The following is a 16,301-nucleotide window of genomic DNA, read 5'->3' as shown; positions in this document are numbered from 1 at the left end:
GGATTCACGTGCAGACAAGGTAGACCCAACACAAAGCAGATCAAAGGCACCACAGGTAGCACAGCACAACATCCTGCACAGTAACATCAGCTGTAAAGAACATGCAGGGAGGCTTTGGTCTCAAGTTCTAGGTCTGAAGGGCGCAGTGAAGGGCCAGGAGGCGTACTGCTGAGCATGGGACCAGGCGGTGAAGAGTCAGCGATTCACAGTTATGACCACAAAGTGTCCCCTGAGGATAGGTACTGCAGTGCGCACATCACTGTAGAAATGAAGCCAGACCATACCGATATGCAGCTGGGAGGCCACACAGGGAGGCACTACTTCTAACCGCCTTTCCCCCTCATGCTGCTAACCACTGCTGTGTGCTCTCCCCGTGGAGATGCCCAGCAGTTGCACCAACACAGTCAGTTCTGGTGCCATGCACTTGCACCCCACCTTTCAGTGACCCGAATATGGCCTCAAGTCCAGTAGCATAGCTGTCACCAGTGCAAGATACCTCAACAGGGACCTGAGTCAGACGTCCTCCTTATGTCCCTTGGGGTGGCGAGGAGTATAGATTAGTGCTCAGCCCAGCCGCATGGATGAACTCGCAGTAGACACAGCATTCAGACCAGGTCCATAGGTCATTGAATGCTGCTGAGTTACTTGCTGAGTAATAAGCATCTGGTATGCAGTGCGTCAGGACAGGGCAGGGCTGGTCACCAAGTCCTTTGCAGGGCTGCACTCCTCAGCGCTCCCTCCAGTGCAGGGGCAAGCCCCGCTGGGTGCCACTGCTAGCAAGCATTTAAACCAGAGGCTGCGTAGGGGGCGCCATGGTCAACTGTACGCCCCCCTCGTAGCTCACCTCCATAGTGCACTACTCCCAGGAATGTGCCAGCTCCATCGCCGCACGTTTGTGGCACATGCGCAATTGTCCAGGGGAGACACGGGGCCTCTCGAAGCCAGCACTTTCAGAGCCTTGGTCCCCCCCCAGACCTCCTGCAAATCACTCACTGCACAACACTTAGGAGGCAAGGGGTGCAGATCCGCCCCAGGTATATGATGCTGTCCCACACATGGCCTACAGCTAGCAATGCGAGAGCCGGAGAGCGAGAGCAATGCGAGAGCTAGCAAAGCGAGAGCTGCTACTGTTGTCCTTTTGCGGGGTCCAGTGGCTGACCCAGATGAGTGTCCATCCGTGCACAAGTACAAGTGCCCGGGGATGTGATTTCCTCCTCCTGGGCACAGACGGTGGTGCAGATATGTAGGCAGGGCAGCACTCCAGTCTGTAGGCCTCATAATAGGATCAGCAGCCCACACTCTATCTCAGCCGCAAGGCAGGCGGGTAAAAGCGGCTATGAATTCACGGGTGCCGCTGCGGTGCAGAATTTAGGCAGAAGTAGTGGCTCCATTTGTACAGTAGGCAGGGCTGCATTACTGGCTGCTACAATATCAGATTTGGGCATAGGATTATTTAGGATAGAAAATGCGGGCGATCTAGCTTGCCTAGAAGGCAGGCATCTTCAGGCCAGGCAAGGTCTGTCTCCTTTATACCGACTAATCGTGTCAGTCAGAAAACCATTTGCAAAGCCGAAGGTGCCGGGTGGGACAGCACCCATGTTGCCTGTTGCTGCTGTAGTTGTGTGTGTGGGGGGTGTTTGTAAAGGGAGCGGAGAAGAAGGCAGAGGTTCCCACAGCTCCTGCCTACTCCTTTGAAGTCTTGTGTGCCTGAAGTGCAACTTTTCTGTAGCAGCAGCATCCTCTGTCCTTTGACGACTTTCAGTACTGGTACGTTGTGAATGTGGATGGAGGCCTACTGTTTTTTTAATTTCTCCATTCTTGCATTTGCAGCCATTTTGCAGCAATTTCTAAATGTATCCTGGTTGAAGAATACTGAAGAGGCATGATTTCCATGAGTCCTTGACAAATGGCTTCTTTGGGCATTGTGATGGATTGAAACATCCAGTGCAGTGCAGAGATGTAGGCATGAATGTATTGCAGATGCTAACCTGGCCAACAAAACATGGGGCCCAGAGTGTTTCAAACAAAGTCATTTACTGAAACTAAAGATCAGAAAAGCCACAGTGTAAGACACAGAATATTTATACATTTAAGGGACCTCAAACACACCTTCCCAGCAGAATATCATTTTTTTGGCAGGCGGGGGATCATGACAAACTCTGAGAGGAATAAATTGAACATTGTTCCCAAACTGTACAGATAGATGGATTGGTTATTTACACTCTCAGGTGAATGCTGGTCAGTTGGCTGCTTGAAAGCCTCTTGGCCTGCTGATCTGCAGTCTAACTGTATCCACCCTGGCATCCTTGCCCTAGGAGATCATGGCTCCATCCTTAAATACAATGCATGATAAAAATTAAAGCATGTGTGGTAAGAGTTTGGTTGGAGCTGCCAAACTGGCCTTCATCCACATCGCAGTTGAAATCCCAGTCTGTCCACGGTACAGAGATGCCAATAGTCAATCGCAAAGGAAAAAGAAACAAATGAAACAGAGAGCCAGGCCTATGTGGCAAGCCTCATTATCCACAGACAGTAGGAAACAGCCTGTTAAACTCCAGCTTGCCCCCCCCTATGAAGGTAATGCATGACACAAGAAGAATCTGAACTTATGCTGTTGTAGCACATCATCGTTTACTTCAAGATACACATCAGAACATTGCTAACTCATTTAGCCAAGCAGGCTTCTGTAGGTTGACTGTATTCCGTGGTTATCCAAAGGGTTTCTTTTCTAGCTATGTGTAATGAAGGCGACTGGCAGGTTACATGGTCTGCCCTCTGAAATAAGATGGTGTCTATGGTGATGCAGTCTGGTCTGCGAGGAAAGTTCTCCTCCACTGTCTGGAACCTTTTCCTTAGCACTGGAGCACTGATGCCAGATGTGAGGGAAAACACCACTGATCTGAAAGACAATAGTGAAATGATCTTATTTGTCTGCATCAGAGCTCTTCTTTTAGCATATGTACAATTCAAAAAACATTAATGGCAGTGCAAAAACAGGTTGTACGCACGTTGGGATTAAAGATCCCTGTGTTCATGGATCACCTCAAATTTAAAGTAAGGATATTTTTAACTGCAGCTTCCCTCTCCTGGGTGAGGTTTACAGTCAGTGTGTCGCAGAGCCACTATGATCACTTAAAATGTGATTTGCTTCCAGGGGCCAGGTTCACAAATTTGTTGTCTTAAAGTGCTGTGCAAACTTTCCACAATGCTGCAAAATATGTATGCCCGAATTACAATGCTATTTATAGCAATAAACACATGTGCATGGCTCAAAGTTACTCCATTTACTTTTAATCACAAAACGATACGTGGCAGTTGTAAATAGTTTTACTGCTGTGTATTTGTACTCTATTATAGGGTACTATTATGCCCTGGTAGGATCAAGGGCAGGGCTTAATTTGAGCTGGTGGTTGGGGGTGGGGGAAAATGGTACTTATTTTGGAGACTGGCACTTATTTTTCTGCATCATTTATTTACTGAGTGCAAGAAAGGTGAATTACACATATTGGAAAGATAGTGGATTAAAGTGGTATGAGACCAGCCTTGGTATTCCGCAAGCCGCCATTTAAATGCATTGGCTGCGGGCTTTTGAGCAGAATTTCAGGGACCAACACTCTTTCTTTCACAAAGTATGCACTGAATAAAGGTTGGTTTGATAGCCCAGAAAACCGTTTGTCCAGATGTTGGAAAATGGGTTATTGATAGGGCAGGTAGGTACCTACACCTAGCAACAAGCCACAAACCTCCACAAAAGTACAGTTAGGTCTCAGTAAATTAGTCCCAGCTCTACCCTTGGTAGCTTGGCATCGAGCGTCAAGGCTTAACTTAGGAGACAAAGTGTAAAGCATTCAAATATCACAAAACAGTAATTAAATAAAACACAGGAAACAGTTTAAAAATCCAAAACCAATTTATAAAAATAGCTTATATTTTTATCTTTAAAATGACACAAAAACGATTAAAATCGGTTCAGGGGAACCGGAGATATGAATTTTTAAAGTATTATTATTTTCTAGCGCATAGAAACAAAAAGCGCCAATCGGGTCATCTGGTTGCACCAGGACCGGGACAAAGTCAAACTTTCAGGCCGACCGCGATGGAGCCCTGCTCGGCCACAGGTCGCGGGAGGCCTCGGTTAAAAAGTTACCTTCTGACTTAGTCTTTATTTTGAAGTTTTTCTTCACCGGGACGAACCTGCCAGTTGGATCCGACCTCCTGGAGCCCTTGTCCGGATACGCGAAGTCGGTTTCCTCGGTGGTGATTTCTACCTTCGGACTTAGTCGTTTTTTCGAGATGAAAATCCTTCGACCGGGGTAAACCTGGATCTTGATCCGACGTCCGTGGAGCCCTTCTCGGATACGATGGCTGGAAGGTCACGGTCAACTTTTTACGTTCGGACTTAGTCTCTTTTTCGGATGTTTTTCTTGACCGGGACGAACCACGAAGTCAGGCCGGGTCGCGGTTGAGGCAAGCCGGCTAGAATTTCCGCGTCGAGTCGGTCACTTTATGGAGCTTTTTTCTAAAATTTCTCCAATCTTTCCAAACTTCTGGGGCTTCACCCAGATGTTCTTTTAAGGTTCTTTTGGGGTCCACAGCTCACCCCAAGGGTCCAGAAGTTCTGTGATGGTCCTTGGGAAGTGCGGACTTCAACTCCCAGAGTGCATCTGGCGCAAACTCCTTTTTGGCCACTGGGCAGTGGTCAGCTGGTCACTTTTTCAGGAGTTGGTGCAGGGGACTCTGGTTAGCAATTTTTCACCTGTAGCAAACAGGGAGTCCCTCCTTGAACCAGTGGAAGCCAGGCAAAGTCCTTCTTGTGGTGAAGCCCAAGTGTGCAGCTGGTGCAGTCTTTCTGAGTGCAGGGTCCAGGTGCAGGCCAGGGGTCCAGCAGGGCAGTCCTTCTTCTCCTTGTAGTTCTTTCTTCTTGAAATTTGGTGGGGATCTGAGGCGTGGGTGCAGGTCTGCCAGTTTTATCCTTGCTCCTGGGTGAAAAGCAGGGGGGCCCTGGTCCTCCAATCAGGGACAGGGTCGTCCCCCTGTGATGACCACTTCCTGGGAAGTGTGGCAAAAATCCATCCCAGAAGGCAATAGTCTCTAAAAATCCAAAATGGATGAATCTGATTTTTGGAAGAGAGATCTGGCTGAGCCCACCCACTGGTGTGGCTAAAAATCATAAACACACCCCTCTCCTGCCCTCTCCTAATCTAATCAAGGGGGCACCTAGCTGTCTGGGGTTGCAGGATGTGGGGGTGTTGCTGGGTGCTCCAGATGTCCTTCTCTGCCTTTGAAGACCAGTTTGGCAGCCCTCCCCCTTCCTGCTTCCCCATCTGCTGAGGGGAGATTCTCTCCCCCAAGCACATTCCTTTGTGTAAAGTCAGGCCACTTCACACCTCATTAAAGTAGCCTGGCAGAAGCTGCTGCAGGCTGGCCAATCAGAGCACAGCAGCAAAAACAATGCAGAGCTGAAATTGGCAACTTTTTAGGTAAAGTCTAAACTTTTTACCTGCACTAGTTATATTAAATCCAACAACTGGAAGTTGTGGGATTTATTATAACAATCAATTTGATACCAAATTCTTGGTATGTAACATTTAAGGAGACTTTAAAATTTAAAATAAAGTCTGCCCATTCTAGCCTATGAAGGCCATTTACTTCAATGAGGGAAAAACGAATTTGGCTGTTTTTACCTCACCAGGGCTTATAAATCTATTTTTATAAAGTCCCTGCTTATAGTTACATGGCACCCAGCCCTAGGGGCACATAGGGCACACCTTAGGGGTGACTTATATGTAAAAATAAGGTAGTTTAAGACTTTGGAAGTACCTTTAATTCAAAGGTCGAATTTGCATATAACTTTAATTTAAAAGCAGCCAGCAAGGCAGGCTTGCTTTTAAAATGACACTGGGCACCTCAGCAATGCACCTAGGTGTGCACCACCTATGCTGTGGTCCCTAAACCTACATGCCCTACCATATACTAGGGACTTATAGGTAGGTTAACTTAGCCAATTATAATTAGCCTAATTTGCATATCCATTTTACACAGAGCACAGGCCCTGGGACTGGTTAGCAGTACCCAGGGCACCATCAGAGTCAGGAAAACACCAGCATAAAGTGGAAAATGGGGGCAAAAAGTTAGGGGGCCTCTGCAATCAGCCCCAGTTTCTCACACAACCCCCCCCCAGCCCACACGCCCAGGAGACTCAGCCCAACCCTGGGAGAGTCTTCCTGGCTTGTTAGGCGAGGAAGACAGTGAAGAAAACTGGCTGTCCCTTTGCAGGGCCTACTCTGCCTTATATCCTCCTGTCAGGGTCACTCCCTCTGGGTAGTGAAGCCATCCCAACAGTAAAAGGACCCAATTCAAACTGAAACTTCCCTCTAGGGGGGTCTTCCTCCTCTCTCTCTGCCAACTTGGGTAGTGAGGTGCCCACCTCCCCTACTCCTAACTTTGCTAGGGCAACACCTAGCTTACCCAAAGAGGTCACCCAACACTTGAGCAACCCCACCATGACCAATAGGGTCAGGGGGCCTACTTTGCTATTGGCCCTGGGGTCTGCCTCCCAGGCCAAGTACAGTGCTGCCAGGAAGGCTAGCACCCAGCAGAGGCTACTGACAGCTGTCAGTACCCAGAACCACACCCTAAGCTCTCCACTGACAGGTGGCTGAGCTGCTTTAGGGGCATCTTTGGGGTCCTGGTACCCCTCTTGCTGTCTAGAGTGGGGGGCTACCACCTCCTGTGGCAGACACCCTCCTTCCACTCTCCCTTCTGTCAGTGCAGGGGCAACACCTTGCATCTGGACAGCTGCCTGACTACTCAGGACTTCCTTGGGGTCAGGTGAGGCCTCACCAGTGCCAACTCTGGGCTCCCCCCCTACTGGGGCAGAAGGCCTTTGGCTCCTTGGAACTCTCTTTAAGAGTGGCCTACCCTTCCTTTTCTTCTTTCCTTTTCTTGGGGACCCCTGTCTCCTAACTGTAGGGACTGACTCCCCAGGACTTTGGGTAGGGGGGGCGCCCTGGGCGACCACCCCATCTGTGACCAGACTCACCTCTGGGAGGTCATTGCCCAGGATACAATCTAGGGGAAGGTCAGCATTGACTACCACCCTAATCCAGTCAAGGATACCCTCCCTCTCTAGGGGCACTATGGCTACAGGTTTGGAGGTGACCTCCCCTGTGGCTATCCTGACTTTCTTTGTCTTTCCTGGGACATACATGTCTGGGGTCACTAACCGGTCACTCACTACAGTGTGACTGGCACAGGTGTCTCTCAGGCCAGTGGTAGGGATCCCATTCACTTGAATGTGGTGGAAGTGCCTACTCCCACCCTCAGGGATCACCAGCTTACCATCTGGTCCTGTCTCCCAGCAGAATGCTAGGAGGACTTCATCATCTGAGGAATCCTCCTCTATGGCTACACTGGACAGCCCAGTGCTAACCACCTTCTTTGGACAGGCTGCATCTCCTCTGAAGTGACCTGTCTGCTGACAGTCAAAGCAAGCCCTACTGTCCAAGAGCTTTTTTAACCCTGGGTCTCCCTGTCTCTGCATGTCAGAGTGGGAGTGGGATTTACTCTCCTCCTTCTTAGGGTTCTGGGGTACAGAGGGAGTCTCTGTGGTGGGCTTACCACCTCCCTCCTTAGGTTTTTGGGGACCTGTCCCCCCCTTCTTGGAGTCTGCCCCCTGGGACTTGACAACCACCCTGGTTCTCAACCACTCATCAGCTGCCTCCCCTAGCTCTCTAGGGTTGGTCAGCTTAGAGTCCACTAGATGCTGGCGTAACCTTTCTTGGATACAATTGGTCAAGATGTGCTCTCTCATGATCAGATTGTATAACCCCTCATAAGTATTTACTTTGTTGCCAATAATCCAGCCCTCTAGTGCCTTTAGTGAGGTGTCCACAAAGTCAACCCAAGACTGGGTACTGACCTTCTGGGTGTCCCTGAACTTCATTCTATATTGCTCTGGGGTCAGACCAAACTTCTTGACTAAGCACCTCTTCATACTAGGGTATGAATCTGCCTCCTCCCCCCTTAAGGTCAGAAGCCTATCCCTCCCTGAGTTGGGGACCAACTCCCACAAAAGGGAACCCCAGTATTGAGGCTTAACCCTTCTCATTTGGAGTGCCCTCTCAAAGGCCCCTAGCCACTTATCTATGTCATCCCCCTCTATATAAGCAGGAACTACCCCCTTGGGTAATCTGGGGCAAACTCCCCCACCCATGGACACCTCAGCTTCTTTATCGCTGCTTCCATCTCTGTTTTCTTTGTATGCCCACTTTTTCTTCTCTAGGGCCAGCTTCTCTGCCTCCAAAGCTATGTAGGCTAGCTGGGCTTCCAGCTCTCTTTCCCTGATGGATGGGTTCTCTCCTCCTGAAAGGACCCTCTTCCTACCACTAGCTTTGGGTCGGCCCCTAGTGACTGTGTCCAGTGAGGACCGTTCCTCCTCTTCCTCACTTGGGGTCTGATGCCTTTCCTCCCCTGAGTGGTTAGAGTTAGCATCATCCTCTTTTGGTTCCTCCTCTGGAGCTTCCTCTGTCTCTACCTCTTGGGCCTCAGCCCATGCTGTCAGGGATTTATTCAGGATTTCCTTCCTGAGATTAGTGGTTGCAGGCAACCCCCTCTCAATACACAACCCCCTAAGCTGGACTACTGTCAGTGTGGGTAGGCTAGCCAGATCAAGCTCCATGGTTCCCTAGTTTTGTGTCAACAAAAACTTTTTGCAAAAATTGGAAACAAGAATTTAGAAAAATTACAAAAATTCAATAATTGAAATTAATCCAAATTAATTTAAAAAAAAATTAAAATTAAAAATTAAAAACAATTTTTGCACTAGGACAATTTAAAGGATTTTTAATTTGTTTTATCTAAAACTGTAACGTGATATTGAACACAAGTACAGGATCCCGTCGCTGCTTCCAATTATGTTGGAAAATGGGTTATTGATAGGGCAGGTAGGTACCTACACCTAGCAACAAGCCACAAACCTCCACAAAAGTACAGTTAGGTCTCAGTAAATTAGTCCCAGCTCTACCCTTGGTAGCTTGGCATCGAGCGTCAAGGCTTAACTTAGGAGACAAAGTGTAAAGCATTCAAATATCACAAAACAGTAATTAAATAAAACACAGGAAACAGTTTAAAAATCCAAAACCAATTTATAAAAATAGCTTATATTTTTATCTTTAAAATGACACAAAAACGATTAAAATCGGTTCAGGGGAACCGGAGATATGAATTTTTAAAGTATTATTATTTTCTAGCGCATAGAAACAAAAAGCGCCAATCGGGTCATCTGGTTGCACCAGGACCGGGACAAAGTCAAACTTTCAGGCCGACCGCGATGGAGCCCTGCTCGGCCACAGGTCGCGGGAGGCCTCGGTTAAAAAGTTACCTTCTGACTTAGTCTTTATTTTGAAGTTTTTCTTCACCGGGACGAACCTGCCAGTTGGATCCGACCTCCTGGAGCCCTTGTCCGGATACGCGAAGTCGGTTTCCTCGGTGGTGATTTCTACCTTCGGACTTAGTCGTTTTTTCGAGATGAAAATCCTTCGACCGGGGTAAACCTGGATCTTGATCCGACGTCCGTGGAGCCCTTCTCGGATACGATGGCTGGAAGGTCACGGTCAACTTTTTACGTTCGGACTTAGTCTCTTTTTCGGATGTTTTTCTTGACCGGGACGAACCACGAAGTCAGGCCGGGTCGCGGTTGAGGCAAGCCGGCTAGAATTTCCGCGTCGAGTCGGTCACTTTATGGAGCTTTTTTCTAAAATTTCTCCAATCTTTTCCAAACTTCTGGGGCTTCACCCAGATGTTCTTTTAAGGTTCTTTTGGGGTCCACAGCTCACCCCAAGGGTCCAGAAGTTCTGTGATGGTCCTTGGGAAGTGCGGACTTCAACTCCCAGAGTGCACCTGGCGCAAACTCCTTTTTGGCCACTGGGCAGTGGTCAGCTGGTCACTTTTTCAGGAGTTGGTGCAGGGGACTCTGGTTAGCAATTTTTCACCTGTAGCAAACAGGGAGTCCCTCCTTGAACCAGTGGAAGCCAGGCAAAGTCCTTCTTGTGGTGAAGCCCAAGTGTGCAGCTGGTGCAGTCTTTCTGAGTGCAGGGTCCAGGTGCAGGCCAGGGGTCCAGCAGGGCAGTCCTTCTTCTCCTTGTAGTTCTTTCTTCTTGAAATTTGGTGGGGATCTGAGGCGTGGGTGCAGGTCTGCCAGTTTTATCCTTGCTCCTGGGTGAAAAGCAGGGGGGCCCTGGTCCTCCAATCAGGGACAGGGTCATCCCCCTGTGATGACCACTTCCTGGGAAGTGTGGCAAAAATCCATCCCAGAAGGCAATAGTCTCTAAAAATCCAAAATGGATGAATCTGATTTTTGGAGGAGAGATCTGGCTGAGCCCACCCACTGGTGTGGCTAAAAATCATAAACACACCCCTCTCCTGCCCTCTCCTAATCTAATCAAGGGGGCACCTAGCTGTCTGGGGTTGCAGGATGTGGGGGTGTTGCTGGGTGCTCCAGATGTCCTTCTCTGCCTTTGAAGACCAGTTTGGCAGCCCTCCCCTTCCTGCTTCCCCATCTGCTGAGGGGAGATTCTCTCCCCCAAGCACATTCCTTTGTGTAAAGTCAGGCCACTTCACACCTCATTAAAGTAGCCTGGCAGAAGCTGCTGCAGGCTGGCCAATCAGAGCACAGCAGCAAAAACAATGCAGAGCTGAAATTGGCAACTTTTTAGGTAAAGTCTAAACTTTTTACCTGCACTAGTTATATTAAATCCAACAACTGGAAGTTGTGGGATTTATTATAACAATCAATTTGATACCAAATTCTTGGTATGTAACATTTAAGGAGACTTTAAAATTTAAAATAAAGTCTGCCCATTCTAGCCTATGAAGGCCATTTACTTCAATGAGGGAAAAACGAATTTGGCTGTTTTTACCTCACCAGGGCTTATAAATCTATTTTTATAAAGTCCCTGCTTATAGTTACATGGCACCCAGCCCTAGGGGCACATAGGGCACACCTTAGGGGTGACTTATATGTAAAAATAAGGTAGTTTAAGACTTTGGAAGTACCTTTAATTCCAAAGTCGAATTTGCATATAACTTTAATTTAAAAGCAGCCAGCAAGGCAGGCTTGCTTTTAAAATGACACTGGGCACCTCAGCAATGCACCTAGGTGTGCACCACCTATGCTGTGGTCCCTAAACCTACATGCCCTACCATATACTAGGGACTTATAGGTAGGTTAACTTAGCCAATTATAATTAGCCTAATTTGCATATCCATTTTACACAGAGCACAGGCCCTGGGACTGGTTAGCAGTACCCAGGGCACCATCAGAGTCAGGAAAACACCAGCATAAAGTGGAAAATGGGGGCAAAAAGTTAGGGGGCCTCTGCAATCAGCCCCAGTTTCTCACACCAGAGTTTTTTGTTACTGCATCTTGCACTCTGAACTAAATTGAAAGGCAATAAAAAGAAAAGCTTCTTGCTGTTTCTGGTGACCTGTACACTTTGGGCAGTAGAACCCCTTATTCACTGAATAAACTAATGGTTAAAGGGAAGTTATAGCTAGGTGAAAATGCCAGTTAATGAACAAAACCACTGAAATTCAACAGTTATAGTTAGAACAAGTAACCTTAGCCTGTGCCCTAAAGTAACTATAACTTGCCCCCGTCATACACAGTATTGTTATCAATGTAATTTCAAATGTTGAAGTGATGCTATCAATGATGTCATAGAACATGTCATGAGTTATGCAATATGTTAGGTAATTAGCAGTGCATGGTGAGGGTACAAGTTATAGTTACTTTAGGACATAAGCTATAGTTACTTGATTTAACTGTAACTGGCAAATTTCAGTAATGTAATTTTGTTCATTTAAAAGGTGTCTTAAGTCATCTTTTCACTTAACTATAATGCTCCTTTAACCTTTGTTCTTTCAGTGAATTTCTAAGGTTTTTGTGAATACCTGTCTTTAAAAAGCAATTTACCCTTTGTTTTTTTTAGTGAATATTTAGGTTTCTTTTAATGTTATGCGTTTCATATTCTATAGAACCCAGGAAACATAGGGTTATTTTTTAAAGTATTTATGGGGTGACCCAGCACTCCTAGAAGCCCACCTATAACACTTAAAAAACATGCTAATAGTTTCCCTTCCCAGATGGGGGCACAACCATGCAAAAACATATATATAAATTAGCCCTCGTAGGGCATTATGTTCACTTCTTGCCAAAAACAGTGAATAATTAATGGGCGGCTTATTTATTTTTTGTGGGTGTCCCAGCCCTACCTTAAACACCCAACTCTTTCATTTTTGTTCAGAGCCCAAGGGTCCCGCTGGTTCCCTGTGTGTTCCCATTCCGAAGCCATGCTGAGTCGGCTACATTATCTTTAATTTTCTTCCAACACTGGGGTGCCCTGGTGCCCACCTGGGGCATGCTACAACATTGCTAATGTTGAGGGCTTTGAGGGGAGGCCCATGGCAGACAGGGCTCCCAACAATATAAAAAACATATGGGGGCAGGGTAGGAATACCCTTTCCCCCTAGGTCGGGAGGAAGGGTCCCAGAGGAACTCTAGCTGACCAATCTTTTTTTTTTTTATGGTACTGTGAATCCGCAAATGATTTGCAGTCCTGGTAAAAAGAAAAAAAAGATTGTCACCCTTTTCAAATATATGCCCCCCTGCATGGACAGCATCTGGCGGTGCGTGATCCTAACACATATTATTTATGGGAATTGCAGCCCACCTCCCTAAGTCACTTTAAGGCAGGGAAATCCAAATCCCCAGGGCCACTTTCATTATTATGGGGTATGGGCGTGTGCGCCCACTCAACAGCACATATTCCCTCGGTTCAATTTGTTTTTATGGCGATTGGGTGAGTGGCCCCCCTCGCCGAGCCTCTGTAAGGACCACATCAAATGAAGCTGAAATAATGCTGTTTCAGAGGGAGGCATATGATCCCCCAAACCTCTGTAGTGTCCTGGGGACCCATCCTAGAGGGCCTGAAGAGAGACAGTTGCTAGGGTACCCCATCCCCTCGACACTGTCTTGTTCCATGCACAGGAGAATGCAGGCAGGGAATTAAATTGGGGAGGCTGTGTTCTGTATAGCTTTCCTATTACTCCTCTTCCTCTGGATAGCTACTGAAACCAGGGGTAAATAATTTAAGGGAACATACATACCATAAAAAATAAATATGTACAAAGTAAATAACAGATGATTTTCAACTTGGGCTTCTCAGTGAAGAGCTAAGCTTTGTTCTTGTCTATTTGATGCCTCTCAGAACCCCTCGATTAAAAAACAAAATCCCCGTTATACACTGTTACTATTCTATGATTCTATATGTTAGTCAACCTCTAACGTAAACTACATTATACTGCTAGCTTCCAAAGACCCACTGACACAAAAAATATTTGGTCAAGACTTCAAATGCTCATTAGACAGACTTTTGTCATCTTGATGCCTGTCCCTCATGCATGCTTGTGTGATGTCATATAATCCTATAGCTTGTGGCTAGAGTACATTTCTCTTTTAAGTTACAAAAACACAGGAATAACCTGTAGGCATCAGCCCTGCTATGACAACTGAATTGCTCTTCTTAAAGCCTCACAGCCTTGAAAGGTTATCGGAGCAGACACACCAAAATAGGTCCTTACCTTTGACTCTATAGGTGTTTAATAGTGAAGGACAGTTTCACTCATTTTCTTTATGGTGCTTAGTAACACTTGATCTACCTCTTCATAGTTATGTTGATCGTCATCTTCAAAAGCATCTAGAAGAAAAGCCATATTTTTGTTATTGCAAGTTCATATACTTCAAAAACAGAGTCAGACAGCTCGCTAGGTGGGGAGGGGTGGCACTGATTTTATAGAACATCTGGAAATTGTCAGGAAAAAGTTCTGTCTATATCATTCCTTGCCTATGTCTCATATTCATAGAACTTTTTTTTTTTTAACCTTTGAAGAGGCTTATGGTCCTTTAAGATCAGAATAAAACATGCCCTACAGACTTTGTGACTGGTCATGCTGCACTAAGTTATGAGAAGTTTGTTGTTGCAGTTGACTTCAACAGGAATGTAGACAACCTGACTGACATTCTGGCATTGGAGATCATTAAAAAAAAATTGAAACATTAAGCCTTGTAGCCAGTCCTAGGCACAGGGCTTTGGCCTTGCAGAAGCGCTGTCCTTGGTGCACACTATTTTACTTGGATGGATAGTCATTACATAGTCCCTTTCCATATCACTTATGTTAAAAGATAAGTCTCTCCAAAACAGCTTCATCTCCAATTGGACAAGCTGAAAATTAACCTTGGGGCTTTTCTACAACACTTGTCCTTATGTCTAAATCTATTTGGTAATTCTGTTGATAGTAACATTTGTCATTATGACTTAAATTACTCTATTAACACTGCCCTAATTAGGCGGTTTGGGCTACAGAACAAAAATTGAACAAATCTCATAATGCATGGTTTAATAATTCGCTTGAAATGAAAAACTCTGCACCCAACACTTGGAGCAGAAAATGTCAGAAAATATTTTTGGAATCTGACTTAAAATCTTATAAAGTAAAACTGAAAACATACAAAAAACAAACTCCTCAGGACAAAGCATGCTATCACTTTCCCTTAATAGCTGAGGCTCAGAACTCTACTTGCCAGCAATTATCAAGACATTTTTCAATCCTAAAAGGAATACTGGGACGAAACAGCATTTTCTTCCATAAGGTACAACATGTTTATTTGGGGATAAAATCTCACTGGAACCCCTTGAAGTATTAATGTATTCCTCCACCTCTCCTCCATTGGAGAGTATTAGTGGATGACTCTGGTTGTATGGGAATAACATAAATATTGTTTCGTAAATATAATTTACAAAAAATCAGCCCACAGAGTTTAGATTTTATGTAATTAACTCCAATGGGGTGATAGTTTTGTAAACAAAATTCAAGGCACAACATTTCTGTCAGATGATATTTAGTTCACAATATTCTGATACCATAACATCCCTATAACTCTTAGCTAAAACCAGTAACCATGGAGGAAGTTGGTAGTAACTCCTGACAGCGCCTGTCCAGCAGCGATTTGAGATATCTGGTCATCACAGACAAGGTTATGGAATTGATAAAGCCTTTCTTGCAAATGAGGCTGGTCTCTGACAAATGGAAGAAAGGTGACAACAACCCTCTGTTGAAGAAGGTGAACATCTAGTTGGGTGATGTAAACAATTATAGCCCAAAATACTCTTCTTCATTCTCCAGGCAAAATTCAAGAAAAACAACTTTCCAAGCAACTCTCGAACCTTGGCAGCTTGTTTTTGCCATGGTAAAGGGACTGGAACATCACTATCAATTGCGATAGTTGATATCAGAGAAAGTTTGGATAACTGTGGCATGGCGTAAGTGATTCTGTTGGATCTCAATGTTACAATTGAGACAATAGTCCACCTTGTTCGAGTAACTTGGAAAAGGCAGGACTTCATAATAAGCTCGCCTGATCCTTACTTACATTGTTGCTGCCATTCAACCATGCCGTTCATGCTTTGTTACCTTCATATTTTAACCATGGTGAGGATAGACATTTTTGCCTTTCTTTCATAGTAAACTCTGTTCTTTTGGTCTGCAGTCTCCTCCTTTTATGGGGTTCCACCCTTCTCTACCCACGTTTGAACTATACATAAAAAACACAACTATTTCAGATCCTAGGCGGAAGGCCCAAGAGGATATGATATTCCATCCAGCATGGACGTGTCTAAATTATTTTCTTCTCCATTTCCTCCTGGAGGAGATGAATACATCTTTAAGAACATTTTCCCCTTAACGAAAGAATCTCTTCCACAATTGGAATGGTGTTAGTATCAAGAGACAAATCGCCTCCCATAAGTTGTGCTTCATGCACTCCATTTGCACCCCTTCTCTATGTACAGTGCACTGTTACTACACATATACACAAATATGGCACACAGAAGACATAGAGTTATCTTGTTTAAGAGGATGAAAAGATTACACATGTGTCTTTGACCTTGTGACCATTGAGCTTTGGTGTAGCTTGCAATGCCATCACGTAAGTGACAGTGTTTGTTCCTGGCTATAAATAGAAATGTCTTAAGAAATGGTATTCAATAAATCTCTGCACAACAGGTTCAAATACCATTAACTGACAAATATTATAAAATACACAAATTATTTTAGTGTCTCCATCTAGTGTCTGGACTTGCCAATAAACATAATTGTTCCACTGATAATCAGAAATCCACCTTAGATAAAAGATTCACATGGCAGGTTGTCTACATTGCTAAAATGTACATAGGAAGAGTCCT

At 45.5% G+C, this 16,301-nt stretch overlaps 1 protein-coding gene across 1 annotated transcript in view; it reads right to left on the bottom strand.

Moving 5' to 3' along the window:
- Positions 1 to 2,350: 2,350 nt before the first annotated feature.
- The window catches only part of THEMIS2 (thymocyte selection associated family member 2), a 263,194-nt gene continuing 249,243 nt past the window's right edge, over positions 2,351 to 16,301 (bottom strand). The window contains exons 6-7 of the mRNA XM_069225106.1: positions 13,642 to 13,757; positions 2,351 to 2,899 (exon numbers count right to left, since the gene is read on the bottom strand). Of these exons, the coding sequence (XP_069081207.1) occupies positions 13,660 to 13,757 (98 nt within the window). The 3' untranslated portion in view covers positions 2,351 to 2,899; positions 13,642 to 13,659. The remainder of the gene's footprint in view (positions 2,900 to 13,641; positions 13,758 to 16,301) is intronic.

This window comes from Pleurodeles waltl, chromosome 3_1 (assembly GCF_031143425.1).
Source record: "Pleurodeles waltl isolate 20211129_DDA chromosome 3_1, aPleWal1.hap1.20221129, whole genome shotgun sequence".
Taxonomy (NCBI): Eukaryota; Metazoa; Chordata; class Amphibia; order Caudata; family Salamandridae; genus Pleurodeles; species Pleurodeles waltl.
This window is presented reverse-complemented; position numbering and strand designations above follow the sequence as displayed.